Source organism: Oncorhynchus keta, chromosome 12, assembly GCF_023373465.1.
Source record: "Oncorhynchus keta strain PuntledgeMale-10-30-2019 chromosome 12, Oket_V2, whole genome shotgun sequence".
Lineage (NCBI taxonomy): Eukaryota > Metazoa > Chordata > Actinopteri > Salmoniformes > Salmonidae > Oncorhynchus > Oncorhynchus keta.
Window position 1 is genome coordinate 50,531,736 of NC_068432.1, and position 27,356 is coordinate 50,559,091.

General features: G+C 45.1%; 1 protein-coding gene across 3 annotated transcripts in view; it reads left to right on the forward strand.

Annotated features, from left to right (window-relative positions):
• The first annotated feature begins 9,214 nt into the window (after window positions 1–9,214).
• The window catches only part of LOC118391637 (phospholipid-transporting ATPase IC-like), a 77,253-nt gene continuing 59,111 nt past the window's right edge, over window positions 9,215–27,356 (forward strand). The window contains exons 1-4 of one of the 3 annotated variants that reach the window (XM_052458594.1): window positions 9,215–9,544; window positions 13,977–14,223; window positions 26,542–26,710; window positions 27,232–27,329. In XM_052458594.1, the coding sequence (XP_052314554.1) occupies window positions 26,569–26,710; window positions 27,232–27,329 (240 nt within the window). In that variant the 5' untranslated portion in view covers window positions 9,215–9,544; window positions 13,977–14,223; window positions 26,542–26,568. Of the gene's footprint in view, window positions 9,545–13,976; window positions 14,224–21,223; window positions 21,385–26,541; window positions 26,711–27,231; window positions 27,330–27,356 lie in introns of those variants that run through there. The other 2 variants (XM_052458593.1, XM_052458595.1) reach the window with 2 other exon arrangements.

Genomic DNA, 27,356 nt, shown 5'->3' on the forward strand with positions numbered 1-27,356 from the left:
GAAGTACTCTCTTTTTAATGTAAACATAATGGAATTCTGATTAGTTATAGGCAAATGAATACACAGGCCAAATTGGTATGCTGTTTTCCTCACCACTATAATCTAGTAGAAATTTAGTAGTAGAGGTAATTTCCTTTATGCCCCATTCTACACACAGCCTGCATTATAGGCACTGAACCATTCACAGGACAATAATAAAAGTACCATATAGGATCAAACCCTGTCACAGAGTGAAAAAATGTAGAGCGTTTGTAGACTTCAAGAAATAAATATTAAGTGACAGGTTCATCAGTACGTGCTTAAAGAAAATCAGATCACAGATGACAGTGCCCACCAAATCTATGACAATAGAGTATAAATTGTAAGCACCAAAGTGTGTTTGTCAAAATAATATCTGAAAATATCAGTTGTTGAACATAATACTTCTATTTGCAATAGCAATGTACCAACACTACATGTAGGACGGACAAAAGACATTCCCACATATAGTATAAAAAAATTATATATTTGTTTTATTTCACCATTATTTAACCAGGTAGGCCAGTTGACAACAAGTTCTCATTTACAACTGCGACCTGGCCAAGATAAAGAAAAGTGGTGTGACACAAACAACAACACAGAGTTACACATGGGATAAACAACAACACAGAGCTACACATGGGATAAACAACAACACAGAGTTACACATGGAATAAACAACAACACAGAGCTACACATGGAATAAACAACAACACAGAGTTACACATGGAATAAACAACAACACAGAGTTACACATGGAATAAACAACAACACAGAGTTACACATGGAATAAACAAACGTACAGTCAATAACACAGAGTTACACATGGAATAAACAAACGTACAGTCAATAACACAGAGTTACACATGGAATAAACACCAACACAGAGTTACACATGGAATAAACGACAACACAGAGTTACACATGGAATAAACAACAACACAGAGTTACACATGGAATAAACAACAACACAGAGTTACACATGGAATAAACAACAACACAGAGTTACACATGGAATAAACAACAACACAGAGTTACACATGGAATAAACACAGAGTTACACATGGAATAAACAACAACACAGAGTTACACATGGAATAAACAACAACACAGAGTTACACATGGAATAAACAACAACACAGAGTTACACATGGAATAAACGAGCGTACAGTCAATAACACAGAGTTACACATGGAATAAACAACAACACAGAGTTACACATGGAATAAACAACAACACAGAGTTACACATGGAATAAACAAAAATACAGTCAATAACACAGAGTTACAACATGGAATAAACAAACGTACAGTCAATAACACAGAGTTACACATGGAATAAACAAACATACAGTCAATAACACAGAGTTACACATGGAATAAACAAACATACAGGCAATAATACAGAGTTACAACATGGAATAAACAAACGTACAGTCAATAACACAGAGTTACACATGGAATAAACAAACATACAGTCAACAACACAGAGTTACACATGGAATAAACAAACATACAGGCAATAATACAGAGTTACAACATGGAATAAACAAACGTACAGTCAATAACACAGAGTTACACATGGAATAAACAAACATACAGTCAATAACACAGAGTTACACATGGAATAAACAACAACACAGAGTTACACATGGAGTAAACAAACATACAGTCAATAACACAGAGTTACACATGGAATAAACAACAACACAGAGTTACACATGGAATAAACAAACATACAGTCAATAACATAGAGTTACACATGGAATAAACAAACGTACAGTCAATAACACAGAGTTACAACATGGAATAAACAAACATACAGTCAATAACACAGAGTTACACATGGAATAAACAAACGTACAGTCAATAACACAGAGTTACACATGGAATAAACAAACGTACAGTCAATAACACAGAGTTACACATGGAATAAACAAACGTACAGTCAATAACACAGAGTTACACATGGAATAAACAAACATACAGTCAACAACACAGAGTTACACATGGAATAAACAAACATACAGTCAACAACACAGAGTTACACATGGAATAAACAACAACACAGAGTTACACATGGAATAAACAAACGTACAGTCAATAACACAGAGTTACACATGGAATAAACAAACGCACAGTCAATAACACAGAGTTACACATGGAATAAACAACAACACAGAGTTACACATGGAATAAACAACAACACAGAGTTACACATGGAATAAACAACAACACAGAGTTACACATGGAATAAACAAACGTACAGTCAATAACACAGAGTTACACATGGAATAAACAAACGTACAGTCAATAACACAGAGTTACACATGGAATAAACAAACGTACAGTCAATAACACAGAGTTACACATGGAATAAACAAACGGACAGTCAATAATACAGAGTTACACATGGAATAAACAACAACACAGAGTTACATGGAATAAACAACAACACAGATTTACACATGGAATAAACAACAACACAGAGTTACACATGGAATAAACAAACGTACAGTCAATAACACAGAGTTACACATGGAATAAACAAACGTACAGTCAATAACACAGAGTTACACATGGAATAAACAACAACACAGTCAATAACACAGAGTTACACATGGAATAAACAACAACACAGAGTTACACATGGAATAAACAACAACACAGAGTTACACATGGGATAAACAACAACACAGAGTTACACATGGGATAAACAACAACACAGAGTTACACGTGGGATAAACAACAACACAGAGTTACACATGGGATAAACAACAACACAGAGTTACACGTGGGATAAACAAACATACAGTCAATAACACAATAGAAAAGTCTATATAGAGTGTGTGCAAAAGAGGTAAGATTAGGGAGGTAAGGAAATAAATAGGCCGTAGTGGGGAAATAATTACAATTTAGCAATTAAACACTGGAGTGATAGATGTGCAGAATATTAATGTGCAAGTAGAGATACTGGGGTGCAAAGGAGCAAAATAAAAATAAAAAATATAAATAAAATAAATAACAATATGGGGATGAGGTAGTTGGATGGGCTATTTACAGATGGGCTATGTACAGGTGCAATGATCAGTGAGCTGCTCTGACAGCTGATGCTTAAAGCTAGTGAGGGAGATATGAGTCTCCAGCTTCAGTGATTTTTGCAGTTCGTTCCAGTCATTGGCAGCAGAGAACTGGAAGGAAAGGCAGTCAAAGGAAGAATTGGCTTTGTGGGTGACCAGTGAGATATACAGTGGGGCAAAAAAGTATTTAGTCAGCCACCAATTGTGCAAGTTCTCCCACTTAAAACGATGAGAGAGGCCTGTAATTTTCATCATAGGTACACTTCAACTATGACAGACAAAATGAGGGAAAAAAATCAGGAAAATCACATTGTAGGATTTTTAATTAATTCATTTGCAAATTATGGTGGAAAATACGTATTTGGTCACCTACAAACAAGCAAGATTTCTGGCTCTCACAGACCTGTAACTTCTTCTTTAAGAAGCTCCTCTGTCCTCCACTCGTTACCTGTATTAATGGCACCTGGTTGAACTTGTTATCAGTATAAAAGACACCTGTCCACAACCTCAAACAGTCACACTCCAAACTCCACTATGGCCAAGACCAAAGAGCTGTCAAAGGACACCAGAAACGAAATTGTAAACCTGCACCAGACTGGGAAGACTGAATCTGCAATAGGTAAGCAGCTTGGTTTGAAGAAATCAACTGTGGGTGCAATTATTTGGAAATGGAAGACATACAAGAACACTGATAATCTCCCTTGATCTGGGGCTCCACGCAAGATCTCACCCCGTGGGGTCAAAATGATCACAAGAACGGTGAGCAAAAATCCCAGAACCACACGGGGGGATCTAGTGAATGACCTGCAGAGAGCTGGGACCAAAGTAACAAAGTCTACCATCAGTAACACACTACGCCGCCAGGGACTCAAATCCTGCAGTGCCAGACGTGTCCCCCTGCTTAAGCCAGTACATGTCCAGGCCCGTCTGAAGTTTGCTAGAGAGCATTTGGATGATCCAGAAGAAGATTGGGAGAATGTCATATGGTCAGATGAAACCAAAATATAACTTTTTGGTAAAAACTCAACTCGTCGTGTTTGGAGGACAAAGATTGCTGAGTTGCATCCAAAGAACACCATACCTACTGTGAAGCATGAGGGTGGAAACATCATGCTTTGGGGCTGTTTTTCTGCAAAGGGACCAGGACGACTGATCCGTGTAAAGGAAAGAATGAATGGGGCCATGTATCGTGAGATTTTGAGTGAAAACCTCCTTCCATCGGCAAGGGCATTGAAGATGAAATGTGGCTGGGTCTTTCAGCATGACAATGATCCCAAACACACCGCCCGGGCAACGAAGGAGTGGCTTCGTAAGAAGCATTTCAAGGTCCTGGAGTGCCCTAGCCAGTCTCCAGATCTCAACCCCATAGAAAATCTTTGGAGGGAGTTGAAAGTCTGTGTTGCCCAGCAACAGACCCAAAACATCACTGCTCTAGAGGAGATCTGCATGGAGGAATGGGCCAAAATACCAGCAACAGTGTGTGAAAACCTTGTGAAGACTTACAGAAAATGTTTGACATCTGTCATTGCTAACAAAGGGTATATAACAAAGTATTGAGACAAACTTTTGTTATTGGCCAAATACTTATTTTCCACCATAATTTGCAAATAAATTCATTAAAAATCCTACAATGTGATTTTCTGGATTTTTTTTTTCTCATTTTGTCTGTCATAGTTGAAGTGTACCTATGATGAAATTACAGGCCTCTCATCTTTTTAAGTGGGAGAACTTGCACAATTGGTGGCTGACTAACTACTTTTTTGCCCCACTGTACCTGCTGGAGAGCGTGCTATGGGTGGGTACTGCTATGGTGACCAGTGACCTGAGATAAGGGGGGACTTTACCTAGCAGGGTCTTGTAGATGACATGGAGCCAGTGGGTTTGGCGACGAGTATGAAGCGAGGGCCAGCCAACGAGAGCATACAGGTTGCAGTGGTGGGTAGAATATGGGGCTTTGGTGACAAAACAGATGGCACTGTGATAGACTACATCCAATTTGTTGAGTAGAGTGTTGGAGGCTATTTTGTAAATGACATCGCCGAAGTCAAGGATCGGTAGGATAGTCAGTTTTACGAGGGTATGTTTGGCAGTATGAGTGAAGGATGCTTTGTTTGCGAAAAAGGAAGCCAATTGTAGATTTAATTTTGGATTGGATATGCTTAATGTGAGTCTGGAAGGAGAGTTTACAGTCTAACCAGACACCTAGGTATTTGTAGTTGTCCACATATTCTAAGTCAGAACCGTCCAGAGTAGTGATGCTAGGTTGATGAATACGGCCGCACAGTATTGTCTTTTATCGATGCCGGATATGATGTCGTTTAGGATCTTGAGCGTGGCTGAGGTGCACCCATGACCAGCTCAGAAACCAGATTGCATAGCGGAGAAGGTACAGTGGGATTCGAAATGGTGGGTGATCTGTTTGTTAACTTGGCTTTCGAAGACCTTAGAAAGGCAGGGTAGGATAGATATAGGTCTGTAACAGTTTAGGTCTAGAGTGTCTCCCCCTTTGAAGAGGGGGATGACCGCAGCAGCTTTCCAATCTTTGGGGATCTCAGACGATACGAAAGAGAGGTTGAACAGGCTAGTAATAAGGGTTGCAACAATTTTGTGGATAATATTAGAAAGAGAGGGTCCAGATTGTCTAGCTCAGCTGATTTGTAGGGGTCCAGATTTTGCAGCTCTTTCAGAACATCAGGTATCTGGATTTGGGTGAAGGAGAAATGGGGGAGGCTTGGGCAAGTTGCTGTGGGGGGTGCAGTGCTGTTGACCGGGGTAGGGGTAGCCAGGTGGAAATCAAGGCCAGCCGTAGAAAAATGCTTATTGAAATTCTCGATAATTGTAGATTTAATCGTGTTGACAGTGTTTCCTAGCCTCAGTGCCGTGGGCAGCTGGGAGGAGGTGCTCTTATTCTCCATGGACTTTACAGTGTCCCAGAACTTTTTGGAGTCAGCGCTACAGGATGCAAATTTCTGTTTGAAAAAGCTAGCCTTTGCTTTCCTAACTGCCTGTGTTTATTGGTCCCTAACTTCCCTGAAAAAGTGCATATCGCGGGGTCTATTCAATGCTAACGCAGTACGCCACAGGATGTTTTTGTACTGGTCAAGGGAAGTCAGGTCTGGAGTGAACCCAAGCTCTCTGTTCCAGGTTTAAAAAAAAATTGAATGGGTCATGCTTATGCTTATTTATGGTGGTGAGGAAAGCACATTTAGAGAATAACCAGGCATCCTCTACTGACGGAATGAGGTCAATATCTTTCCAGGATACCCGGGCCAGGTCGATTAGAAAGGCCTGCTCGCTGAAGTGTTTTTGGGAGTGTTTGACTGTGATGAGGGGTGGTCGTTCAACTCCACCCCCTTTGGCAGTTCTGTCTTGGTGGAAAATGTATACACATACAGAGGCATTTTCCAGCTATGATTTGACCAGTCAGAATCCAGAATGGATATGACAATGGGCCAGCGCAGGATGGAATACACCCTTACAACAAAATGCTTCTTGTCTGGTTTACTGCTACTGTGTGTCAAGAAAAGAGCCCCAATTAGGGGTTAGTGTACTCCAGTAAAAAAAGGTCTGGTTTAGATTAAAAACAATTTCCCTGTGTCCCTGTTCATAGGGGCAATAGAGACTCGTCACTGGTAGAATTGAGTTGGCACTTTATTGGTCCAAACACCCACAGACACAAGGTTGAGGTTACTCATGGACAGTCATTTGTCTTTTTTTTTTTTTTTTTTTTTGCATTGATGCATTGTGTCTTCTAACTGTCCAAGAATAGGATCCAAAGTGTTAGGAAATATTTGTTATCATAAATACAAAGGTGGATGTCTCTCCTCATACTTCTGGCACTTTAGTCATACTGCCAGACTGTGCACCACAGAGCACCACAGAGCACCACAGAGCACCACTGTGCACCACAGAGCACCACAGAGCACCACTGTGCACCACAGAGCACCACAGAGCACCACAGAGCACCACAGAGCCAATCAGGAGAGAATACATACAGGTCTACGGTGCCCATTGAATGTCAAGGGGTGTGTCTGTGCCTTTTAGATTACTCTCTCTTTACAGAGAACCCCTGTGGTTCAAGTCAAGAGCTCACCTTCCCCTTTCAGTCTGCTCTGCGCATGTCTGAAAGTGACAGAGCCAGCAGCCAAGAGAGCTTTTCCACAGTACGTCATAAAAAATGATTACACTTATGACTGTATGTAAAATGCTAATATGTATTAGATCCAGAACAATGGAATAACTAAGACCTGAATTTGAATTCAGCGTGTTTCCGATTCCTCCTTCTCTTCCTGTCCAGCTGGGTCAACCAAAAACACTTGGCCTGATGGTTCATGCAGATACTGGGGAAGCAATATAGAAATGTATTGATCCCTTAAACGATTTTACTATTAAATGACCCATATCACAACCCTCATACCAATTACACAAAAATGTACCTAAATCGATTTTGGAAAAAGGATTTTACTCACAAAAGACGTAGGAATTTATTTTTCCAGTTAGAAATAGTAGGTCATGCATCGAATAAATATATATATATATATATATGCCATTTAGCAGACGCTTTTATCCAAAGCGACTTACAGTCATGTGTGCATACATTCTACGTATGGGTGGTCCCGGGAATCGAACCCACTACCCTGGCGTTACAAGCGCCATGCTCTACCAACTGAGCTACAGAAGGACTAACTACTTTCATCAGACAAAAACAAAACCTCAAATGCACTATTGTATTCTATAAGTTGTCTGCAGGTGGATTGTTGTGAATGCACTCAAATATCAAGTTATCAGGTTATGTAAACGGTGTTCTAATACTCAACGTAGAAGGATTTGTCTTAATGTACAGTATATATATATGAAAGTGATGCTATCAAGCTCACTGTGACTGACAAATCACTGCCTATTACTGTGATTAAGAAGAGCATATGAAACATTGTATTTCACGAGGCCTACCTGTGCACCTTCCTTATTTTTTTATTTTACTAGGCAAGTCAGTTAAGAACAAATTCTTATTTTCAATGATGGCCTAGGAACAGTGGGTTAACTGCCTGTTCAGGGGGGCAGAACGACAGATTTGTACCTTATCAGCTCGGGGATTTGAACTTGCAACCTTCCGGTTACTAATCCAACGCTCTAACCACTAGGCTACCCTGCCGCCCTCTGTTCGAACACCTCTGTCCACTGTCCTTGATCTATATCACACACAGCCATTTGTGAATATTTTCAGTGTCCATGTGAACGATAGTTATTACGAGGATGGAACATTTATTAACTTAAACATTTATTTTTAAACACCCATGTAAAATGAAGGCCTGCAAGCCTACACTTAAATTTAGAAAAATGAATGTAAAATCAAACTACAAGGACATTCTGAACCTTGTTTGAAGTCATTAGGTCATGTGACCAATGAGCTATTGAAATTCAAAAAATCTAAATAATTCATTTAAAATAGTTCGAGATGTAAATCGACCAAAGAAAACGTTTTTTGTTATGTGTGTCTATGCCATCGGGTTGGCTAGAACCAAACGTTTTAGGAGTAATGGTTAAATAGCTATTGAAATTTGAAAAAAAAAATGGATTTGTCACTATGTTGAAGGTCCCTAACTGCTGTTTGGTGGAGGTTAGGAAAACTACAGGCGAATATCCAACCTGAAACTGGTTTTACCTCGGTATTTGATTGCATTCTTAACATAGCGATACATTTGCCTCATAGTCATGTGGTTAATAGCAAAATAACCATAAGAGCATGAATTTTTACATTAATGTACAAATGTTTATAATAGGAAAACTTTACATTAAACATGTTATATAGTAATATAGCTAATGTCATTGTGAGTTGTCAATGGGGGCAGTCTTTACATATACTTTTATTTACGGATATAAAGCAGTTCATCATGCAACTGATTAATGTCTTGGCTAGATGAGATACAAATTGATGTCAATTATTTTATTTGAACCTTTTAGCAAACCCTAAATCATTCCCTTTCCATAACCTACAGTAAACCTAACATGCTGCGTAAATTGTCTTAAGCTGATACGAAAAGTCAATTCTGATAAACTGTATCCCTTCTTGCCAAAACCTCTTCGTTCCGTTTGATTGGGATTACATCGTTACCCGGTCGGTCACGTGCGTGTCAGTCAAAGATGGGTAGTGTGTAAACTACATGTCATTTCAGCTCCGAAATTCTTTTTTTTTTTTGTCGTTTGTTTTAATGAAACAGAAGGCGTTTTTTTTTGTTGTGAAGTTATATTTAAAACTCATCCTGTCAGGCCAGTTTGTCAAGTTTCAGGGTTGGTATGTAGCCAGGTAGCCATTACGCAGGTAAAGGGAGTGAACAAAACTCCACAATTGTTTGTGGCGAGGACAGAACAAACATGGTACAATAACCAGAAACTGGAAGATCACACGGAAAGAAAAAAAAAAGAAATTATCGACATAGAATAATACTGGTGAGTAGTTAGCTGTGTTATCCGCCTCCAAATTAAAGTTATTTTCAAGGATTTGTGAAGTGTGACGTTCGCAATTGACGTTATTTCATCCACTGACAATTTAAAAATCGAAAACTGAATCAAATCGAGGAAATCCAAATTTTTAAAGGCGATTTAATTGATCACATATTGGCTATGAACAGACCACGTATGTTATTTCCCGACGTTCTTATACAGATTTGCTTTGTTTCAGTGTAGTTGAACTTTTCCATGTCCTTTATTTTACACTTGAATGGTTTGTTAACACTTTATTATGATTCCCTACACGGGATGTGAATGACATTTCATTGTAGTCTTGATACTCTTCCTGGAGACGGTGTCTCGACACAAGATCTATAGGGTTGCTTCAGAATGGAGAAGGGTCTCTCACTCTTTTTATATAAACACACAAGCATAGGCAGCTGACAATGGCCGTCAGGCCGCTAGAGTCTTGGATTGATGTGCATTCCCGGTAATACACACCTGGCCACTATGGACCGGCTCGTACATAAAGAAAGCATCCTTGATTCAGGCTGCAAATGCATAATTTTCCTCAACTATATTTAAAAGCGAGCCAATGGGAAAAAAAAGGAATAATGTGTACCTTCTTTAAAAAAAAAAAAATTTGAAAACAACATTTTCCACCACCATTTTTGTATTTTTCCGGACAATTTAGGATGTTGGCTAAACACTGTGCAAAATCTGGCATTTTTTTTATTAGAACGGTAAACACACTTAGTGGCCAGTTTATTAGGTACACCCATCTACTACCAGGTCGGACCCTCTTTGCCTCCAGAACAGCCTGAATTATTTGGGGCATGGTAACGTTGCTCAATTGGTATCAAGGGACCTAAAAGTGCCAGGAAAACATTCCTCACACCATTGCACCACTGCCATCAGACAAGATAGGGGTCATGCTGCATATACCAAATCATGACTCTGCCATCAGCATGACGCGACAGGAACCGGGATTCGTCGGACCAGGCGATGCGCGACTCAAGCATTCTCCTTCGACCTCTCATCAACAAGCTGTTTTCGACCCTACAGGACTGCTGACTGAATGTTTGTTTGTCGCACCATTCTCAGTAAACCCTAGAACACTGTCTTGTGTGAAAAGCCCAGGAGGCCGTTGCTGAGATAGTGGGACCGGCATGCCTGGCACTGACAATTTTATACCATGCTCAAAATTCAATCAAGCAGTAACTGGATGCCTGTCTGCCTGCTTTATATAGCAAGCCATATGACTCACTGTAGGAGCGAACCATTTTTTTGTGAACAAGGTGGTGTACCTAATAAACTGGCCTCAATGTATTTAACCCCTTTTACTTGCCAGGCGGCTTGCCATTGAAGCTAGTTAAGGAAGAAAAATAATGCCTTTGCAGACTGAATCAAATCAAATTGTATTTGTCACATTAACATTAATAATGTGCTCATTAATATTGTGTAACAGATCAGCCTTCTTGTGGATGACTTTCTCTTCTTCTATGTTTCCAGTCCGCATCCCAAATTACACCCTATTTCCTGTATAGTGCTTATAGGAGTCTGGTCGAAAGTAGTGCATTATATTTACCAAATAGGGTGCCTTGTAATTTTAATGTCCTCCACCCCTATTGTATATTCCTCCCAGCCAGTCAGTGAAGTGTTCCTTAGACGACAGCCCGAGTTGGGGCCAGTCAGTGACGTATTCCTTAGACGACAGCCTGAGGTAGGGCCAGTCAGTGACGTGTTCCTTAGACGACAGCCTGAGTTGGGGCCAGTCAGTGATGTGTTCCTTAGAGGACAGCCTAAGGTAGGGCCAGTCAGTGATGTGTTCCTTAGACGACAGCCTGAGGTAGGGCCAGTCAGTGATGTGTTCCTTAGACGACAGCCTGAGTTGGGGCTAGTCAGTGATGTGTTCCTTAGACGACAGCCTGAGTTGGGGCCAGTCAGTGATGTGTTCCTTAGACGACAGCCTAAGGTAGGGCCAGTCAGTGATGTGTTCCTTAGACGACAGCCTGAGTTGGGGCCAGTCAGTGATGTGTTCCTTAGACGACAGCCTGAGTTGGGGCCAGTCAGTGATGTGTTCCTTAGACGACAGCCTGAGGTAGGGCCAGTCAGTGACATGTTCCTTAGACGACAGCCTGAGTTGGGGCCAGTCAGTGATGTGTGTTCCTTAGACGACAGCCTGAGTTGGGGCCAGTCAGTGATGTGTTCCTTAGGACAGCCTGAGTTGGGGCCAGTCAGTGATGTGTTCCTTAGACGACAGCCTGAGGTAGGGCCAGTCAGTGACATGTTCCTTAGACGACAGCCTGAGGTAGGGCCAGTCAGTGACATGTTCCTTAGACGACAGCCTGAGGTAGGGCCAGTCAGTGACGTGTTCCTTAGACGACAGCCTGAGGTAGGGCCAGTCAGTGACGTGTTCCTTAGACGACAGCCTGAGTTGGGGCCAGTCAGTGATGTGTTCCTTAGAGGACAGCCTAAGGTAGGGCCAGTCAGTGATGTGTTCCTTAGACGACAGCCTGAGGTAGGGCCAGTCAGTGATGTGTTCCTTAGACGACAGCCTGAGTTGGGGCCAGTCAGTGATGTGTTCCTTAGACGACAGCCTGAGTTGGGGCCAGTCAGTGATGTGTTCCTTAGACGACAGCCTGAGGTAGGGCCAGTCAGTGACATGTTCCTTAGACGACAGCCTGACTTGGGGCCAGTCAGTGATGTGTGTTCCTTAGACGACAGCCTGACTTGGGGCCAGTCAGTGATGTGTGTTCCTTAGACGACAGCCTGAGTTGGGGCCAGTCAGTGATGTGTTCCTTAGACGACAGCCTGAGGTAGGGCCAGTCAGTGACGTGTTCCTTAGACGACAGCCTGAGGTAGGGCCAGTCAGTGATGTGTTCCTTAGACGACAGCCTGAGGTAGGGCCAGTCAGTGATGTGTGTTCCTTAGACGACAGCCTGAGGTAGGGCCTAAGACAGTACAGTATGAAGATAGGTGGAGACTGCCTCTCTGTTAACGCTTGTAGGCGACGTTGGCTAGCTAAGCTCAAGCGCAGGAAAACTTCATTGTGTCTAACTGTCATCTTGCGCCGAACTGTGTCAGTTTGTCACGGGGTTGGAGCAATAACATGTTAAACTATTCAAGACATTGCTTCATATATTGGTTGTGACTTTTAGCCTTTGAGAAAATTAACAATTTTTAATGGAATAATTTTTCACTTCTCAAACCCCGAACTGGTCTGCTTGATCTGTTTCGCAAGCATGACCAGAAGTCTCGTGATGTTGTGCCTCTGGGTTTTGAAAAACTCTTGTGGCAGGACTTATTGTTATTGTTTATTATAGATGTGAAATCTACACCCGAGTTCAGACATGTTGAGGGCTACAGGTCAACCATGCAATAGGCCAAATACTTGTTCATAAAGATTTGTACACGTTTTACTGCATTTGCCCAGGAAGTTATGTTGATTTGACAGGGATAGCAAAACACTTAGGTCTTCAACTGTCAGACATAAGGTGAAGTGTTGTGGTTGTTGAGTCTCTTGTTAGTTACGTGATAGACCGAGATGACCATGAGGGTGAAGGTTGGTGATGGAGACTATAGGCAAAGCAAGTCTGTCCCCCTGTTTCTCTCCGTATGGAAATAAATGGCCCTAGAAAGGGTACCAAGAAAGCAAGATTTGAATCCTGACTTGTAAGGCAAATGTTGTGAATTGAAGTATTTTCTTTAGCTTGAAGACGGACCTCTACTACTCTCAAATGTTGTTATTTTTCCATCATTGTAAGCCTGCCACACACACACACACACACACACACACACACTATACGATACATTTATTAAACACAAGAATGAGTGTGAGTTTTTGTCACAACCCGGCTCGTGGGAAGTGACAAAGAACTGTTATAGGACCAGGGCATAAATAATAATATAATAATTGTGCTCTTTATTTAACCATCTTACAATATAAAAACCTTATTTGTTAATCAAAAATGGAATAACTCACCACAGGTTAAGGAGAAGGATGTGCTTGACAGGATGCACACAACTCTGCAATGTTGGGTTGTATTGGAGAGAGTCTCAGTCTTAAATCAGTTTCCACACACAGTCTGTGCCTGTATTTATTTTTCCTGCTAGTGAGGGCTGAGAATCCACTCTCACATAGGTGCATGGTTGCAAAGAGCACCAGTGTCTTAACAGCGCAATTTGCCAAGGCAGGATAATCTGGTAGTGGCTCCTGATTTTAAATATAATATTCACAGAACCGATGAGGCTCTGTTGTTCAGATTACATTTTTACATTACATTTAAGTCATTTAGCAGACGCTCTTATCCAGAGCGACTTACAAATTGGTGCATACACCTTATGACAACCAGTGGAACAGCCACTTGCATCTAAATCTTGTTGGGGGGGGGGTGAGAAGGATTACTTACCCTTACTTACCCTATCCTAGGTATTCCTTGAAGAGGTGGGGTTTCAGGTGTCTCCGGAAGGTGGTGATTGACTCCGCTGTCCTGGCGTGAGGGAGTTTGTTCCACCATTGGGGGGCCAGAGCAGCGAACAGTTTTGACTGGGCTGAGCGGGAACTGTACTTCCTCAGTGGTAGGGAGGCGAGCAGGCCAGAGGTGGATGAACGCAGTGCCCTTGTTTGGGTGTAGGGCCTGATCAGAGCCTGGAGGTACTGAGGTGCCCAGATAACGGTAAGTGGACTGGAGTCAGGGCATGAAAGGGGATAACGAATCCAGTTGTTTGTGTCATCCATTTCGGGAAAGTACCTGCGTAATTGCGCACCCAACTCGCTCGGGTGATTCGCTATATCACATTTAACATTGTCTGTAAGCTTGAGTTCATTTGCACACAAAAAAAATCATACAATGATGGAAAGACCTGTGTGTTGTCCTTTTTAATGCAGACAGAGAAGAGCTCCAACTTCTTAATCATAGCCTCAATTTTGTCCCGCACATTGAATATAGTTGCGGAGAGTCCCTGTAATCCTAGATTCAGATCATTCAGATGAGAAAGAACATCACCCAGATAGGCCAGTCGTGTGAGAAACTCGTCATCATGCAAGCGGTCAGACAAGTGAAAATTATGGTCAGTAAAGAACTTGAAGCTCGTCTCTCAATTAAAAAAAAACATGTCAGTACTTTTCCCATTATTAACCAGCGCACTTCTGTATGTTGTAAAAGCGTTACATAGTCGCTGCCCTTATCATTGCATGTGCAGAAAATACACGAGAGTTCAGGGGCCTTGCTTTAACAAAGGTAACCATTGTCACTGTAGTGTCCAAAATGTCTTTCATGCTGTCAGTCATTCCCTTGGCAGCAAGAGCCTCTCGGTGGATGCTGCAGTGTACCCAAGAGCCTCTCGGTGGATGCTGCAGTGTACCCAAGAGCCTCTCGGTGGATGCTGCAGTGTACCCAAGAGCCTCTCGGTGGATGCTGCAGTGTACCCAAGAGCCTCTCGGTGGATGCTGCAGTGTACCCAAGAGCCACTCGGTGGATACTGCAGTGTACCCAAGAGCCTCTCGGTGGATGCTGCAGTGTACCCAAGAGCCTCTCGGTGGATGCTGCAGTGTACCCAAGAGCCTCTCGGTGGATGCTGCAGTGACCCAAGAGCCTCTCAGTGGATGCTGCAGTGTACCCAAGAGCCACTAGGTGGATGCTGCAGTGTACCCAAGAGCCTCTCGGTGGATGCTGCAGTGTACCCAAGAGCCTCTCGGTGGATGCTGCAGTGTACCCAAGAGCCTCTCGGTGGATGCTGCAGTGTACCCAAGAGCCTCTTTGTGGATGCTGCAGTGTACCCAAGAGCCTCTCGGTGGATGCTGCAGAGTACCCAAGAGCCTCTCGGTGGATACTGCAGTGTACCCAAGAGCCTCTCGGTGGATGCTGCAGTGTACCCAAGAGCCTCTAGGTGGATGCTGCAGTGTACCCAAGAGCCTCTAGGTGGATGCTGCAGTGTACCCAAGAGCCTCTAGGTGGATGCTGCAGTGTACCCAAGAGCCTCTCGGTGGATGCTGCAGTGTCAAGAGCCTCTCGGTGGATGCTGCAGTGTACCCAAGAGCCTCTCGGTGGATGCTGCATACAGAGCCTCTCGGTGGATGCTGCAGTGTACCCAAGAGCCTCTCGGTGGAATCTGCAGTGTACCCAAGAGCCTCTAGGTGGAAGCTGCAGTGTACCCAAGAGCCTCTCGGTGGAAGCTGCAGTGTACCCAAGAGCCACTTTGTGGAAGCTGCAGTTTCCCAAGAGCCACTTGTGGCTGCAGTGTACCCAAGAGCCTCTCGGTGGAAGCTGCAGTGTACCCAAGAGCCTCTCGGTGGAAGCTGCAGTATAAAGAGACTGGTGGAAGCTGCAGTGTATAAGAGCCTCTCGGTGGAAGCTGCAGTTTACCCAAGAGCCTCTCGGTGGAAGCTGCAGTGTACCCAAGAGCCTCTCGGTGGATACCTGGTCAGTGTAAAGAGCCTCTCGGTGGAACTGTGTACCCTGAGCCTCTAGTGGTAAAGAGGACAGTGTACCCAAGAGCCTCTCGGTGGAAGCTGCAGTGTACCCAAGAGCCTCTAGGTGGATGCTGCAGTGTACCCAAGAGCCTCTAGGTGGATGCTGCAGTGTACCCAAGAGCCTCTAGGTGGATGCTGCAGTGTACCCAAGAGCCTCTAGGTGGATGCTGCAGTGTACCCAAGAGCCTCTAGGTGGATGCTGCAGTGTAAAGAGCCTCTAGGTGGATGCTGCAGTGTACCCAAGAGCCTCTCGGTGGAAGCTGCAGTGTTTCCAAGAGCCTCTCGGTGGAAGCTGCAGTGTACCCAAGAGCCTCTCGGTGGAAGCTGCAGTGTACCCAAGAGCCTCTCGGTGGATGCTGCAGTGTACCCAAGAGCCTCTAGGTGGATGCTGCAGTGTACCCAAGAGCCTCTAGGTGGATGCTGCAGTGTACCCAAGAGCCTCTAGGTGGATGCTGCAGTGTCTAGAGCCTCTAGGTGGATGCTGCAGTTTCCTGTTAGAGCCTCTCGGTGGAAGCTGCAGTGTACCCAAGAGCCTCTCGGTGGAAGCTGCAGTGACCCAAGAGCCTCTCGGTGGAAGCTGCAGTGTAAAGAGGACTGTGGAAGCTGCAGTGTACCCAAGAGCCTCTAGTGGAAGCTGCAGTGTACCCAAGAGCCTCTCTGTGGAAGCTGCAGTGTAAAGAGACTGTGTTTCTGTGGAAGCTGCAGTGTAAAGAGCCTCTGTGGATGCTGCAGTGTTGGTGGCGTCGGGAGCAATTGCTTGCACTCACATTAACACTCCACTATGTCTCCCTGTCATGGCTTTTGTGCCATCAGTACAGACACCAACACGAGCAGCAGCTACGTTTGGCTACATACAGACCGTTAGTGGAATTCCCGCGAGAGAGTAACGGTTAATGTGATTGGATGTTCATTATTTGACTAGGCTACCTGTATTTGACGTTGTGTTGTTATTTCACTGAACACTAGATGGTTACATTTTATGTTTGGCAGTGAAACGAGGCTACTCAGGCGAGGGGAAAAAAATATAAATGGACTGTTTTAAAATGTGTATAAAGTTATGTGAATCACGTTTTTATTTGGCGTACCCTCGCCGGCGTTGCACGTACCCCAGTTTGGGAATACCTGGTCTAGTAGGTAAAGAGGACTGTGTTTCCTGTTAGGGTCTAGTGGGTAAAGAGGACTGTGTTTCCCGTTAGGGTCTAGTGGGTAAAGAGGACTGTGTTTCCCGTTAGGGTCTAGTAGGTAAAGAGGACTGTGTTTCCTGTTAGGGTCTAGTAGGTAAAGAGGACTGTGTTTCCTGTTAGGGTCTAGTAGGTAAAGAGGACTGTGTTTCCTGTTAGGGTCTAGTAGGTAAAGAGGACTGTGTTTCCTGTTAGGGTCTAGTGGGTAAAGAGGACTGTGTTTCCTGTTAGGGTCTAGTGGGTAAAGAGGACTGTGTTTCCTGTTAGGGTCTAGTGGGTAAAGAGGACTGTGTTTCCTGTTAGGGTCTAGTAGGTAAAGAGGACTGTGTTTCCTGTTAGGGTCTAGTAGGTAAAGAGGACTGTGTTTCCTGTTAGGGTCTAGTAGGTAAAGAGGACTGTGTTTCCTGTTGGTGTCTAGTAGGTAAAGAGGACTGTGTTTCCTGTTGGTGTCTAGTGGGTAAAGAGGACTGTGTTTCCTGTTGGTGTCTAGTGGGTAAAGAGGACTGTGTTTCCTGTTGGTGTCTAGTGGGTAAAGAGGACTGTGTTTCCTGTTAGGGTCTAGTAGGTAAAGAGGACTGTGTTTCCTGTTGGTGTCTAGTGGGTAAAGAGGACTGTGTTTCCTGTTGGTGTCTAGTAGGTAAAGAGGACTGTGTTTCCTGTTGGTGTCTAGTGGGTAAAGAGGACTGTGTTTCCTGTTGGTGTCTAGTGGGTAAAGAGGACTGTGTTTCCTGTTGGTGTCTAGTGGGTAAAGAGGACTGTGTTTCCTGTTAGGGTCTAGTGGGTAAAGAGGACTGTGTTTCCTGTTAGGGTCTGGTGGGTAAAGAGGACTGTGTTTCCTGTTAGGGTCTAGTGGGTAAAGAGGACTGTGTTTCCTGTTAGGGTCTAGTGGGTAAAGAGGACTGTGTTTCCTGTTAGGGTCTAGTGGGTAAAGAGGACTGTGTTTCCTGTTAGGGTCTGGTGGGTAAAGAGGACTGTATTTCCTGTTTCCTGTTAAACTGTGTTTTAACCCCTGACCTCTCCCCTCTGGGGAGCATTGGCATTTGTGTGAGGGACAGTTGGGCTATGTTAAATATCTAGATGGGGGCGGGAAGCCTTAGTTTATTTGATTTATTTCACCTTTATTTAACCGGGTCGGCAAGTTGAGAACAAGTTCTCATTTGCATCTGCGACCTGGCCAAGATGAAGCAAAGCAGTTCGACACATACAACAACACAGAGTTACACATGGAGTAAAACAAACATACAATCTTTAGTGAAACTCTTGTCTCAGGTTCCAAGCCAGGCAGGCAGCGAGCCAGGTATGTGAGGCAGGCAGCCAGGTATGTGAGTTAGCCAGGCAGGCAGCGAGCCAGGTATGTGAGGCAGGCAGCCAGGTATGTGCAGGCAGGCAGCCAGGTATGTGAGGCAGGCAGCCAGGTATGTGAGGTAGCCAGGCAGGCAGCCAGGTATGTGAGGTAGCCAGGCAGGCAGGTATGTTAGGCAGGCAAGCAGGCAGCCAGGTATGTTAGGCAGGCAAGCAGGCAGCCAGGTATGTGGGGTAGCCAGGCAGGCAGCCAGGTGTGTGAAGGAAGGCAGCCAGGTATGTGAAGGCAGGCAGCCAGGTATGTGAGGGCAGGCAGCCAGCCAGGTATGTGGGGGCAGGCAGGCAGCCAGCCAGGTATGTGGGGGCAGGCAGGCAGGCAGCCAGGTATGTGGGGGCAGGCAGGCAGCCAGGTGTGTGAAGGCAGGCAGGCAGGCAGCCAGGTGTGTGAAGGCAGGCAGGCAGGCAGGCGGGTGTGTGAAGGCAGCCAGGTGTGTGAAGGCAGGCAGGCAGACAGGCAGCCAGGTGTGTGGGGGCAGGCAGCCAGGTGTGTGAAGGCAGGCAGCCAGGCAGGCAGGCAGCCAGGTGTGTGAAGGCAGGCAGGCAGGCAGCCAGGTGTGTGAAGGCAGGCAGGCGTGTGAAGGCAGGCAGGCAGGCAGGCAGCCAGGTGTGTGAAGGCAGGCAGGCAGCCAGGTGTGTGACAGGCAGGCAGGCAGCCAGGTGTGTGAAGGCAGGCAGGCAGCCAGGTGTGTGAAGGCAGGCAGCCAGGTGTGTGAAGGCAGGCAGGCAGCCAGGTGTGTGAAGGCAGGCAGGCAGATGTGTGAAGGCAGGCAGGCAGGCAGGCAGGCAGGCAGGCCAGGTGTGTGAAGGCAGGCAGGCAGCCAGGTGTGTGAAGGCAGGCAGGCAGGCAGGTGTGTGAAGGCAGGCAGGCAGGCAGGCAGCCAGGTGTGTGAAGGCAGGCAGGCAGCCAGGTGTGTGAAGGCAGGCAGGCAGGCAGGTGTGTGAAGGCAGGCAGGCAGGCAGCCAGGTGTGTGAAGGCAGGCAGGCAGCCAGGTGTGTGAAGGCAGGCAGGCAGCCAGGTGTGTGAAGGCAGGCAGGCAGCCAGGTGTGTGAAGGCAGGCAGGCAGCCAGGTGTGTGAAGGCAGGCAGGCAGGCAGGTGTGTGAAGGCAGGCAGGCAGCCAGGTGTGTGAAGGCAGGCAGGCAGGCAGCCAGGTGTGTGAAGGCAGGCAGCCAGGTGTGTGAAGGCAGGCAGCCAGGTGTGTGAAGGCAGGCAGCCAGGTGTGTGAAGGCAGGCAGCCAGGTATGTGAAGGCAGGCAGCCAGGTATGGGCAGGCGGGCAGTGAGGCTCCTTTTGAAAGGTGTTCCCAATGCCTGTTGTCCCTCTTCTCTCTCCCCTCTTCCGCACTGCCATAGCAAGGCATAGTCTTTACACAAGATGATCATGGAGGCAGTGCTAGCTGTGCCACCAGAGATTCTGGGTTCGAGCCCAGGCTCTGTTGCAGCCGGCCGCGACCGGGAGGTCCATGGGGCGATACACAATTGGCCCGGCATCGTTAGGGAGGGTTTGGCCGGCTGGGATATCCTTGTCTCATCGCGCACTAGCGAATCCTGTGGTGGGTCGGGGCGCAGTGCACGCTGACCAGGTCGCCAGGTGCACAGTGTTTCCTCCGACACATTGGTGCGGCTGCTGGCTTTCCGAGTTGGATGTGCGTTGTCAAGAAGCAGTGCTGCTTGGTTGGGTTGTGTTTCGGAGGATGCATGACTCTCGACCTTCGCCTGTACGGGAGTTGCAGCGATGAGACAAGACTCTACTAATTAAATACCACGGAATTGGGGAGAAAAAAGGGGTAAAAAAGAACCTATTTTAATGGAGACGAGTTGCATGACCAATAATCTGTCCGTTCTCCCAGAGTATGCGCTTGTCAACTTCCCTTCATGGATTTGAAACAAAATAACTGGTAGCCTATATGGAAACTCTAGTCCATGCTTGGACCAGTCCGCTGCTTAGTATGTGTGGGGAGTATGTGTGGGGAGTAGTGAGTGGGCATGTTTTAAGCAGATACATTTTGTCTAGTGAGTGACCATTGGTCACCGCCTTTTCAAAGTGTGTTGCATTATGGGGATAAAAAAAAATCCAACTTGCATGTCGACTGCAGGAACTTAACAAACACCATTTGATCAAAGGTCATGCAGTTTTTAAAGACTGTCCTTCAAGTTGCTTCTCACCAACTAGTACCATGCAGCAATCGCCTGCTTAGTGGGAGGCTCTATTTGTCGACCAATCACTCTTTGTTTTCTGTGTGACCGTTGCGAACGTCGTCAAAGACATCACTCAGACAGGAACCAACTTTACTGATGCTACAGGGATACAAATGAAAGTGATGTGCGACCTCTCTCTAACCAATGAATTGTACACCCATTATGTTTTCAATTTGAGTGTATGATTTGGGGGATAATAAAGCTTATTTTTCATGTTATATTTTCGTCAAACTTTTTTTAAATAAACAATAGCAGCTACGTTGACACTGCAACATTGATCATAGCCTTGCTGTTGGAAAACCCCTTCAGTGTTGGACTTTCGGCTGTCGCAGAACCCCCTCCCAACCCCGACTTAATTTGGCAACTTTTGTCTAGTTGGCTTCGTTAGCCTTACTACTTGAACACACCCATTGAGTTCCCACTTCAGGAGGAAGGAGAGATTATTCAGACCACTAAGCACTGCACAGCACAGCAGGAAGGAATGGTAGTGGAGCTCTCTGTTAGTGTGACATCACTGCAGACAGGGAGCGAGAGACCTTGCTTAGTTAGTCAAATAAGGGTGCGGCCTAGCTGCCTACCGACAACCTAGCTGTGTGCAACTCTCCCCTTGGGTGTGGAGGTTAAGGTTGGTTCTACCTTTTTAAATTTATTTAAAAAATATATTTTTTACATTTTTTAAAACCTTTTTTTATTTAGTAAATATTTTCTTAACTCTATTTCTTGAACTGCATTGTTAATTTAAGGGTTTAACTAAGCATTTCACAGTAAGGTCTACACTTTTAAACATTTGATTTGATGGGCCTCCCGAGTGGCACAGCCTTCTTAGACACTGCATCACAGTGCTAGCTGTGTCACTACAGATCCGGGTTCGTTTCCAGGCTGTCGTCGTAACCGGCCGTGACCGTGAGACCCTTATGGCGGCGCAACATTGGTCGTGTTAGGGGAGGAAAAATCTTACGCGAGCAAGGAGGCCTACAAACCTGACTCGGTTACACCAGCTGCGTCAGGAGGAATGGGCCGAAATTCACCCAATTCACCAAATTTATTGTGGGAAGCTTGTGGAAGGCTACCCAAAACATTTCACCCAAGTTAAACATTTTAAAGACAATGCTACCAAATACTAATTGAGTGTATGGAAACTTCTGACTCACTGGGAATGTGACGAAATAAATAAAAGCTGACTCTTGTGACTTAGGGGTAGAAGCTGTTTTAAATCCCTCTTGGTCCTAGACTTGGCGCTCCGGTACCGCTTGCCGTGCGGTAGCAGATAGAACAGTGTATGACTAGGGTGGCTGGAGTATTTGACTTTTTTTTTTTAGGGCCTTCCTCTGACACCGCCTGGTATGAAGGTCCTGGATGGCAGGAAGCTTGGCCTCAGTGATGTACTGGGCCGTTCGCACTACCCTCTGTAGTCAAATCAAATCATTAAAGAGCAGTGGTGCTTTGCGGTCGGAGCCTGAGCAGTTGCCATACCAGGCAGTGATGCTCTCGATAGTGCAGCTGAAGAATCTTTTGAGGATCTCAGGGCCCATGCCAAATCTTTTCAGTCTCCTGAGGGGGAATAGGTTTTGTTGTGACCTCTTCATGACGGACTTGGTGTGCTTGGACCATGTTTGTTGGTGATGTGGACACCAAGGAACTTGAAGCTCTCAATCTGCTCCACTGCAGCCATGTCGATGAGAATGGGGGCGTGCTCGGCCCTCTTTTTTTCTGTAGTCCATAATCATCTCCTTTGTCTTGATCACGTTGAGGGAGAGGTTGTTATTCTGGCACCACACGGCCAGGTCTCTGACCTCCTCCCTACAGGCTGTCTCGTCGTTCTCGGTGATCAGGCCTACCACTGTTGTGTCATCAGCAAACTTAATGATTGTGTTGGAGTCGTGCCTGGCCGTGCAGTCATGAACAGGGAATACAGGAGGGGACTGAGAACGCATCCCTGAAGGGCCCCTGTGTTGAGGATCAGTGTGGCGGATGTGTTGTTAACTAGCCTTACCACCTGGGGGCGGCCCGTTAGGAAGTCCAGGATCCAGTTGCAGAAAGTTTTTTAAAAGTATGTTCATCTCTAGGAGACAGAGCGCGTCACCTTCCTGAGCGGTATGACGGCTGCGTGGCTCCATGGTGTTTATACTTGCGTACTATTGTTTGTACAGATGAACGTGGTGCCTTCAGGCGTTTGGAAATTGCTCCCAAGGATGAAACAGACTTGTGGTATACCATTTTTTTTCTGAGTTCTTGGCTGTTTTCTTTTGATTTTCCCATGACGTCAAGCAAAGCTGCACTGAGTTTGAAGGTAGGCCTTGAAATACATCCACAGGTACACCTCCAATTCACTCAAATGATGTCAATTAGCCTATCAGAAGCTTCTAAAGCCATGACATCATTTTCTGGAATTTTCCAAGCTGTTTAAAAGGCACAGTCAACTTAGTGTATGTAAACTTCTGACCCACTGGAATTGTGATACAGTGAATTATAAGTGAAATAATCTGTCTGTAAACAATTACTGGAAAAATGACGTGTCATGCACAAAGTAGATATCCTAACCGACTTGCCAAAACTATAGTTTGTTTACAAGATATTTGTGGAGTGGTTGAAAAACGAGTTTTAATGACTCCAACCAAAGTGTATGTAAACTTACGACTTCAACTGTAGGTGGTCCAGAGTTCTTTTCCCTCTGGTTGCACATTTTAACATGATGATAGAAATTTGGTAAAAACTGATTTAAGTTTCTGGCTACTGTGAGCGCTGCCTCTGGGTGAGTGTTTTCTTGTTTGCTTATGGCGGAATACAACTCATTCAATGCTGTCTTAGTGCCAAACACCTAAAGTACATAACATTATCAAACTAATTAAAATATGATGTAGCCTTTTGTATTGTTTTTTTTGTTTCCTTGATTTTTGTAACTTTAACAAAAGCTTGTAAAAATGGACTTGTAATTCAGATCAAGTCGCTGATCAGTTTGGTGTGAATGTTTTCCTTCACTGCTCTATTTGAATTAAAGAGAGCAGGTCATGTAGTGGTTTTGGGGTATGTAACAGGGTTTTTGGCCTCTGTGGGTGTGAGGAGGTAATTACTGGACTATGTCAGACTTTTATAATGGGAGCAAAACACTCCTCAGTCATGACCTCCTCGCCAAGAGACTAAAAGACCTTGCTGCCAAAAGGCTAACACTGAGTTACTGAGAGGTACGCTGAGAGGTACGCTGAGAGGCACGCTGAGAGGCACGCTGAGAGGCACGCTGAGAGGCACGCTGAGAGGCACGCTGAGAGGCACGCTGAGAGGCATTTTAGGATGTTTGACCATTACCCATTTTTTTTTTAAAGCTATAATCTAACAAGACATTGAAAGCCATATGAGTTAACTATATGATAGTGTGTTAACTATGTGAGTTAACTATATGATAGTGTGCTCTGTGTATTATTGGTAGTAGTAATCTACATTTATATCATGGCACAAAATGCTTACCTACATATTATTGGCTCAATAAATACCCCAGGTTGTTGTGCTGACATTGCTGATTTGGCAGTGCAGTTGAGTGGACATGGGACAGGGAGAATAGTTTTTTTTTTTAAGTCTAGTTCTGTGATTAATTTCCATCAATTTAAAAAAATATATATATAATTTTTTATTTTTTTATTTTTTTTACCTGAGCTGGAATAATGGCAGACTGACTTGACATTTCTGGCTGTGGTTCTACTGTGATTTGTGATGGGTGTAGTTTGGCATGTGTTGAAGAGGTAGCTCTACAGAGCAGCGTAGTCACCTGAAGGGCTGTCTGCATCCCAAATAGCAACCTACATTTATCCTATATAAGAGCACTAGCCCTGGTCAACAGTAGTGCATCTACAAAGTGTGTCGTTTGAGACTCAGATGCTTTCTGTCTGTAGATCACTTCTTTGTCTCTGGGTTTAACTTTAGGAATGCGGTTGCTGCCTTGCTGATCAACCTCATTGCCACCAACTTCTTAAAACGGGTAGGGTTAGTGACTGGAAATGGAAATTCACCTGGGCTATTTGTCTATATTTAAACCTGCTGTTGCCTTAAGGTTTTATGTAGTTGAAAGATTGGGGGGGGGGGGGTTATTCTCTTTTTAGTTGTATTTTTGCTCATGGTTCTACGCTACAAATGTTACAAGTGTGTGGATACTTGCTCATCAAACATCTCATTCCAAAATCATGGGTATTAATATGGAGTTGGTCCTCCCTTTGCTGCTATAACAGCCTCCACTCAAAATGTTGCCACACAGTTTTGGAAGCGCATAATCGTCTAGAATGCCATTGCCTGCTGTAGCGTAAAGAGTTCCCTTTCATTGAATGAAGGGAACTACCCTGAACCATGACAAATTCAGCCCCAGACCTTTATTCGTCCTCCACCAAACTTTACAGTTGCCATTATGCATTGGTGCAGGTAGCGTTCTGGCATCCGCCAAACCCAGATTTTTCAGTCAGACTGCCAGATGGTGAAACGTGATTCATCAATCCAGAGAACGAGTTTTCACTTCTCCATTTCAATGGCGGCGAGTTTTCCACCTCTCCAGCCGACGCTTGGTGATCTTAGGCTTGTGTGCGTCTGCTCGGCCATGGAAATCCATTTCACGAAGCTCCCGGCGAACAGTTATTGTGCTGACGTTGCTTCCGGAGGCAGTTTGGAACTCGGAAGTGAGTGTTGCAACTGAGGACAGATGATTTTTACACGCTACGCGCTTCAGCACTGTGAGCTTGTGTGGCCTACCACTTCGCAGCTGAGCCTTTTTTGCTCCTAGACATTTCCACTCCACAACAACAGTGCTTACTGTTGACCGGGGCAGGTCAAGCAGGGCAGAGATTTGACGAACTGCCTTATTGGAAAGGTGGCATCCTACGATGGTGGTGGTGCCATGTTGAAAGTCACCCAAGTTCTTCAGTACAGGCCAGTGTACAGGCCATTCTACTGCCAGTGTACAGGCCATTCTACTGCCAGTGTACAGGCCATTCTACTGCCAGTGTACAGGCCATTCTACTGCCAGTGTACAGGCCATTCTACTGCCAGTGTACAGGCCATTCTACTGCCAGTGTACAGGCCATTCTACTGCCAGTGTACAGGCCATTCTACTGCCAGTGTACAGGCCATTCTACTGCCAGTGTACAGGCCATTCTACTGCCAGTGTACAGGCCATTCTACTGCCAGTGTACAGGGCATTCTACTGCCAGTGTACAGGCCATTCTACTGCCAATGCATGGCTGTGTACTCCATTTTATACTCCTGTCAACTCCTGAAATAGCCGAATCCACTAATATGGAGGAGTGTCCACATACTATTGGCTATTTAGTGTATCTAGTATGACACAAACATTTTATCTTGTTTATGACACGAGTGCTTTAGTTTCCTTACCTTGTCAAAGACTGAAATCTAAGTGGACTTGACTGTTTAGTGCACTTCAAGTCCTCTGACATGCTTTGTGAATGTGAAACCGGTTTTGCTTTGGAAGAATGAGTTGGCAAAATCATTTGCAGGAATCTGTGGCTATTTCAAAATACTCCTCGGTGAAAACTCTCTCTCTCTCCTTTTTTCCACCCTCCCCTTTCTCTCTCCTCTTTCCACCCTCCCCTTTCTCTCTCTCCTCTTTTCCACCCTCCCCTTTCTCTCTCTCCTCTTTTCCACCCTCCCCTTTCTCTCTCTCCTCTTTTCCACCCTCCCCTTTCTCTCTCTCCTCTTTTCCACCCTCCCCTTTCTCTCTCTCCTCTTTTCCACCCTCCCCTTTCTCTCCTGTTCCCTCAACCCCCTATCCCCCTCCCTCACCCCCCAGTGAGCGACCTCCAGACGTTTCTCCACTATGAGTCGGGAGCGAGCAGACTCCCAGGGGTCACTTGGGCCTGACGATGAGGTCATGCCATATAGTGATGACGAGACAGATGATGAGTTGGACCCCGGCTCAGACGAAGAGCGGCCACAGGTCGAAGAGGCCAAGAGCACCGGTAAGAGACTGGGAGCACACACACACACACACACACCTCATCCATTAGACAATCATCTGAGAAACCACCCTTAATAATGGTAATACCACCTTTTCATTCATTTGGAAATGTACCAGTTTCACCATTCAGCTGCCATGTTCTGTCTGCCCTTTTGTTTCCAGAGTCTTGACTGTCTGCCTTTTTGTTTCCAGAGTCTTGACTGTCTGCCCTTTTGTTTCCAGAGTCTTGACTGTCTGCCCTTTTGTTTCCAGAGTCTTGACTGTCTGCCCTTTTGTTTCCAGAGTCTTGACTGTCTGCCCTTTTGTTTCCAGAGTCTTGACTGTCTGCCCTTTTGTTTCCAGAGTCTTGACTGTCTGCCCTTTTGTTTCCAGAGTCTTGACTGTCTGCCCTTTTGTTTCCAGAGTCTTGACTGTCTGCCCTTTTGTTTCCAGAGTCTTGACTGTCTGCCCTTTTGTTTCCAGAGTCTTGACTGTCTGCCCTTTTGTTTCCAGAGTCTTGACTGTCTGCCCTTTTGTTTCCAGAGTCTGGTTGGAGAGTCAAAGCAAACGACAGGGCCTTCTGTAACCTGCCAGAGTTTCAGAAAAAATACTTCTTGTGTCTCAAGAAGAGTAAATATGCAGTAAGTTCCCTCTCTCCCAGTTCTACC